Here is a 6400-nt window from a genome sequence, read left to right as displayed (position 1 = left end):
GTCGATGTTGCGGCCCAGCGCGAGCCACTGGGACCGAGAGAGCCGCACGGCATGAGTGCCGCGGCAAATAAAAACTCTCACGAGCAATATTGCCCTGAAGACGGAGGAGTGACTCGCTTAGTAAATTCGCTCGATAAGCTAATAAATAAAGTAAACCAAACGAAGACGGATTTACCTAACTTTGACGGCAAGTCGTACCTGGATTGGTTAGCTTTAAAACGTATCTACGAAAATAAAGCCGATAGTTTTTCTCCTAGTGAAAATTTAGCTCGATTGTCTCGCGCCCTGAAAGGGACGGCGCGCGAGGCCGTGGCGGGCCTGCTGGCGGCGGCGCGCGACCCCGGCGCCGTGGTGGCCGCGCTCGACGCGCGCTTCGGCCGCCCCGAGCTCGTCGTCATGCATGAAGTGGCAGCGGTGCGTAACCTGCCTAAGGTAAGCTACGACGGTAAGGATTTAGTGATTTTTGCAAGCCGTGTGCGTAATTGCGTAGAAGTTATCCGCATGTTAAATAAGCCCGACCATTTACGCTCGCCTGAGCTGTTTCAAGCACTATGGAGCAAACTGCCAGTGCTGCTGCGTCCACGGTGGTTGGATTATGCTCATTCGTGCAATGGCAGCGCTTCTTAAATAGAAATGTTTGCGGATTTCCTCTCGCGCGAGGTTGACTTGCAGTGCAGATTTGGAGGCAATATTGACCAGGCCTCTGCCCTAATCCCCCGGCCGATAGGCAATAGGGATAAAGTCAACAATATTGCTGAAAATAATCATTCCTCTAATAGCATTGAAACTTCTATAAACTCGAATAATATTTCTGATAATAATTGTTCATTATGTCAACAAAAACATGATTTATCGGATTGTGACAAGTTTGTCAAAATGTCAATAAATGATAGGTGGCAATTCATTAAGAAAAATAAAATATGCCATAGGTGTTTGAAAAAAGGTTTCCATAAGAATAAAACTTCATGTATGAAAAAAGTATGTAGCGTAGTAGGTTGTGAAATGCGTCATCATAATTTGTTACACGGGTCTAAATTTGAACGTGTCGTCACCACGCACGTCGACGCCGAGGACAACGACGACGCCGCCGACGACGACTCCGAGGACGACGACGACGAGCAAGTGCCATCGACGTCCGGCGTGAGCGCGCCCGCCGCCTGCGCCGCTACCGGAGCAGCCGCGACTACTCCGCTGCCTGACGACTCGGAACATGACATTCTAACGCATGCCACCTCTTCATCGCCCAAGAAGCCTTCCGCGCGGCCGTTGTTGAAAATTGTCTCTGTCACCGTGTCCGGACCGTCCGGTAGCGTTGACACATTTGCTTTATTAGACGACGGATCGTCAGGAACATACATAGACTCAGAAATATCTTCTCAAATTGGAGCCAAGACGTCTGAAAGGCTTATCCACGTAGATTGCGTACTCGGTTTAGGCAAGGACGTTAAAGTGCAGTATGTCAATTTTAATATACAGGGTCGTCATTCAACTGAAGTTCACTCCATTAAGAAGGCTAGGTCAGTTAATGGTTTAGGCGCCGCGCGTGAGTTTGCGTATCAAGATAGTGTACGCAAATACCCTCATCTAGTAGATATAGCCGACGAGTTTTGCTACGGAGACGTAAAACCAATGCTGATAATAGGTCTTGACAATTGGCATCTCTCTATTCCCACAGACGTGCGCAAAGGAACCAAAACACAACCTGCAGCTATTTTGACTGCCCTTGGCTGGGTTTTGTTTGGTTTCGGTTGCAGTAAGACTAAGCGGGTTGACGTCGTCAACCATATCTCATTAAGTGAACCTGACGTCGAAAGTGATCGTTTTATGTTAGAACAACTTATCAGGGAACAATTTAAGATCGACGCAATCGGTATATCTAAAAAGGAGGCCCGCAATGCTGACGATGAGCGTGCCATACAAGTTTTAGAGAACACTGCTCACCGTCTGCCGAGCGGCCGGTATGAGGTTGGCTTGTTGTGGAAGGCTGATAATCTGGATATTCCCGATAGCTATAAGTTAGCAATGTCCAGATTCGTAAGCTTAGAAAAGAAAATGATTAAAGACCCCTGCTACGCGGAACGTTATCGTCGCAATATTCATGACATGTTATCTAAAGAATACGCTGAACCATGTTCATCACGTGCTGGCCCTGGACGTCCTCTTTGGTATCTACCTCATTTTAGTGTGATTAATCCCAATAAACCTAATAAGTTGCGAACGGTGCACGATGCAGCTGCAAAATCTCACGGCGTGTCATTAAACTCTTTGTTATTGACTGGCCCTGATCTTTTGCAACCTTTGCTAGGCATTCTAATGCGTTTTCGTGAGGGCGCCGTCGCTTTAAACGCTGATATCCGTGAAATGTTTCCGCAAGTCAAAATTATTGAAACTGATAGAGACGCGCAAAGATTTTTGTGGCGAGATACCCCCGGTGAACCGATTAGAACATACCGCATGTCATCCATGATTTTTGGCGCCGCGTCTAGTCCATTCACTGCCATACACATAAAAAATAAAAACGCTTTAGAATGGCAGGAAACTTACCCCGACGCGGCTCGAGTAATCATCGACGACCATTATATGGACGATTGCATTACTAGCTTAGACGACGTCAACAAAGCTGCTAGGCTGGCAGCTGATATTTACTCCGTACATGCGCATGCCGGCTTCGAGATGCGCGGCTGGACGTCGAATAATCCTAGTGCGCTTTCGTTGTTGCCTAAAGAGTCTTTGCTAGAGGTATTACCTCGCGCCAATAATGGAGACGTTGAATTGGGCCGCCTGTCTACGCCCGTTCGCACGCTGGGCCTTATATGGCAGCCCTTCAATGACCTGATTGGTTTTAATACAGGTGTAAAAAAAGATACGGTGTTACCTGAAAAGTTAACGAAACGAGAGGTTCTAGTACACGTGATGAAAATTTACGATCCGCTTGGGATCCTTGCTCCAATCGTCGTTCGTGGCCGTATTATGTTTCAAGACGCTTGGCGCAAGGGCTTAGACTGGGATCAAGAGCTCTCTCAATGTGACAGCGCCGCGTGGAAGTTATGGTTTCAAGACCTGATCTCCACTTCCAGTTTGCGAATACCACGCCGCTACAACTTGAGCGAGCTCGAGGTAGAGGGATGCGAGTTACATGTGTTTTCGGATGCGAGTGAGTCTGCCTATGCTGCTGTGGCCTATTGGCGCTTTCTATATGTAAATGGTGACGTGAGACTCTCCCTCATCTGTAGTAAAATGCGCGTGTCCCCAATTAAACCTGTCTCCATTCCTCGTTTAAAACTTCAAGGCGCACTAATAGCTGCGCGCCTTGCTACGACAATATGCGAAGCCCATCGGTTGAAGCCAATGAGACGTGTTTTCTGGTGCGACTCAATGACTGCGCTAGGTTGGCTTCGTAGTGATGCGCGTACCCTTAAACCCTTTGTGTCCCACAGAGTTGGTGAGATACTGGAGCTTACAAATATCAGTGAGTGGCGTTGGGTACCGAGTGACCTAAACGTAGCCGATGACGCTACACGCGTCAAACGTTTTGTGCTCTCTCCAGAATCTCGCTGAATCTCAGGGCCTACCTTTCTCCTGTCCTCGTCCTGGCCCGCTGAACCTCAAATTGATGTTAGTGGATTAGGACGTGAAGAGTTTAAAAATGTCATTCATCTGATCACCGAAATTGAGCTGCCCGCACCAATCTCTGCAGATCCATATCGTTTCAGCTCATGGCTGAGAATGGTGCGAGCAACGGCAAAGGCGCATCAATTCATATCGTTATTGCGATTGCGTAGTATGAGAAGACGAGACGCGAACTTCAACCTCCCTCGTCTTGAAGGACACTTATGTACCTTCCATCCACCTTGCACATCCTCTCCTAGTACCGCGAACCCCCCTGATAACCAACCGAGAATAACTGCGAACGATATCCGTCTAGCCGAAACCCATATTTTACGTCAGAGTCAACTTGATTCCTTCAAAGAGGACATTTTGAGAGTGAAGAACGGAGACCCGTTGCCTCGAAGCAGCCGCCTTTTTAAACTATCCCCATTCATAGATAACAATGACCAACTCAGAATGTTCAGTCGTATAGCAGCTGCAACAGGCGTCACTGATGAAGTTAAACGACCCCTGATCTTGGACGGAAAGCACCCAGCAGTACGCCTACTTATAGCAAGATACCACCAAAAGGCTGGCCACGCAAACAAAGAAAAGGTCCTGAACGAACTCCACCAAAGATTTTGGATATTGGGCCTCAGAAATGCTGTCCGATCAGTAACCCACGCATGTCAGTTTTGCAAACTTCACCGCGCCAGAGCATTCACGCCACCAATGGGAGATCTACCGGAGTCCCGATTAGCTCATCATCAAAGACCATTTTCCTTTGTCGGTCTTGACTACTTTGGGCCTGTGCTCGTTTCAGTTGGTCGAAGAAGAGAGAAACGCTACGTTGCTCTATTTACGTGCCTCGTCATCCGCGCTGTACATCTTGAAGTGGTACATAGTTTATCGACAGACGCGGCCATAATGTGTCTACGCCGTTTTATTGCTCGTCGAGGCACACCGCAAGAGATCTGGTCAGACCACGGAACAGCCTTTGTTGGGGCAAGCAGGGAGTTACAAGCTCTTTACGGCAACTCAGTTAAAAATTATGCAGCTAATGAATCAATCAATTGGCGTTTCATTCCTCCGGCAGCACCTTTTATGGGCGGAGCATGGGAGCGTTTAATTCGCAGCGTTAAAGAAGCCCTGAAGACAACCCTAAGAGAACAGGCTCTCTCAGATGAAGTTCTGAGCACACTATTGGCGGAGGCTGAAGCCATTGTTAATACACGACCACTCACGCACGTTTCACTTGATTCTGATGCTGACGAAGCGTTGACCCCGTCGCATTTTATACTCACATCTTCGTCTGGGCCCCCTATTCCCGCTACTTTGACCGAAGCCGACCTCTTGAGCAGAAATAAGTGGCGCAGGGCGGTAAGGCTAGCCGACCACTTCTGGCAGCGCTGGGTCAGGGAATACCTTCCCTCCTTATCACCACGGACAGGAGGAGGATCTCCGCCTAATATCGCGATTGGGGACATCGTAATAATTTGTGATTCAAACCTGCCTCGAGGCTCTTGGCCCAAGGGTCGTGTCACCGCCGTATACCCCGGCAGAGACGGGATAATCAGAGTGGCAGATGTCGCCACTGCTGCTGGGGTGTTTCGCAGACCCCTCAAGAAGCTCGCGAAAATACACGTTGCTCTTTAAAAAAGGGGAGAATGTGCAAGACTGCACAAACTTTTTATATTATTTTACCTTTTTATAGTTTATTGTCTATGTTTTTTATATATTCCTTTTGTCTATTTTTGAGTGATTGACTTCATTACATTTTGTTTTCTCAACGATACCAGTGCCTATTATTTAATTTCCTTAAAAAAATATGTAACTTAGAAATTGTGCCTACTCAAAAAGTCCGGCATAAAAGAGAAAGGCAAGACCGGCATATGATAAACAAGGAGTTGCCAACCTTTTTTAGGCTTTATTGGAAATAAGTCGAGTGTAAACAGTATCAATATATAGGTATGTTTTGGCTTATGATAGTTGTACCGTTTTTGATTTTAACTTCGAAATACAGTTTGATAATGATTCGTATGGTATTACTAAAATCATTCAGTCGAATTGAGAACCTCCTCCTTTTTTGAAGTCGGTTAAAAATAAAATATATGTGACAAGGTTGTGAAGAATGATAAGAGGTGAACAGAAGTAAGCCTACACTGCATTATTCATCATCATATTTAAGTTGGTAGAATTATCGTAAGCTCTACCCGTTTTTTATTATTTTTGTTTAAGTATATGTAGATTGTGCAACATGCGGCGACAAATATTTCAAAAGAGAGTAGGGTTTCAAGTTGGTCATTATTTTTATAAACAGCATTATCCAACAGGGACCGTATGGGTACCCTTTAAAACGGTTTTGACCGACTATTTTAAGGCTACCCGACCGTTAATTGACATTGCTGGCTGTCACTTTGACACAAAATTCTCCATGGGTGTCATCAATAGGTTTTCGGGAGTGGTAGCTGAGGTAGGTGGTAACTCTGGTATTAACTATAGAAAAGCCAAACATTGCTAAGAAATGTTACCAAACTAATTCACGTATCTTAATATCCTATTACCTTTTCTTAATAACAAAGTTTAAAAAACAGATAAGTACTTGGATTTATATGAGCCTGCAATATCGTGACTAAATTGTATTCGCAGGTGTTCGTTGGAAAAACAGTATTATGCAATATCTGGACCTGAAAAGAAAAGGTTATGAACCCCACCTACGGGACATATGCCGGTCTTGCCTTATAAATAGAAAAATGCTTATATGTTCAAAATTTCAACGTTATTTTATTAATTATCTAGCACATTCTGCCCT

At 45.7% G+C, this 6400-nt stretch overlaps 1 protein-coding gene across 1 annotated transcript; it reads left to right on the top strand.

Moving 5' to 3' along the window:
• Positions 1–4065: 4065 nt before the first annotated feature.
• LOC125230381 lies at positions 4066–5244 on the top strand. The gene has a single exon (XM_048135519.1). It carries the CDS (start codon positions 4066–4068, stop codon positions 5242–5244), a length of 1179 nt encoding a protein of 392 aa, XP_047991476.1.
• Positions 5245–6400: the final 1156 nt, after the last annotated feature.

Source organism: Leguminivora glycinivorella, chromosome 10, assembly GCF_023078275.1.
Source record: "Leguminivora glycinivorella isolate SPB_JAAS2020 chromosome 10, LegGlyc_1.1, whole genome shotgun sequence".
Classification (NCBI taxonomy): Eukaryota; Metazoa; Arthropoda; class Insecta; order Lepidoptera; family Tortricidae; genus Leguminivora; species Leguminivora glycinivorella.
Note: the sequence above shows the minus strand (reverse complement) of the source record. Positions and strands in the feature narration are given on the sequence as shown.

Excerpts from the sequence above, each read along its gene's own strand:
- LOC125230381 (XM_048135519.1), top strand. The coding sequence starts at position 4,066 with ATGTTCAGTCGTATAGCAGCTGCAACAGGCGTCACTGATGAAGTTAAA.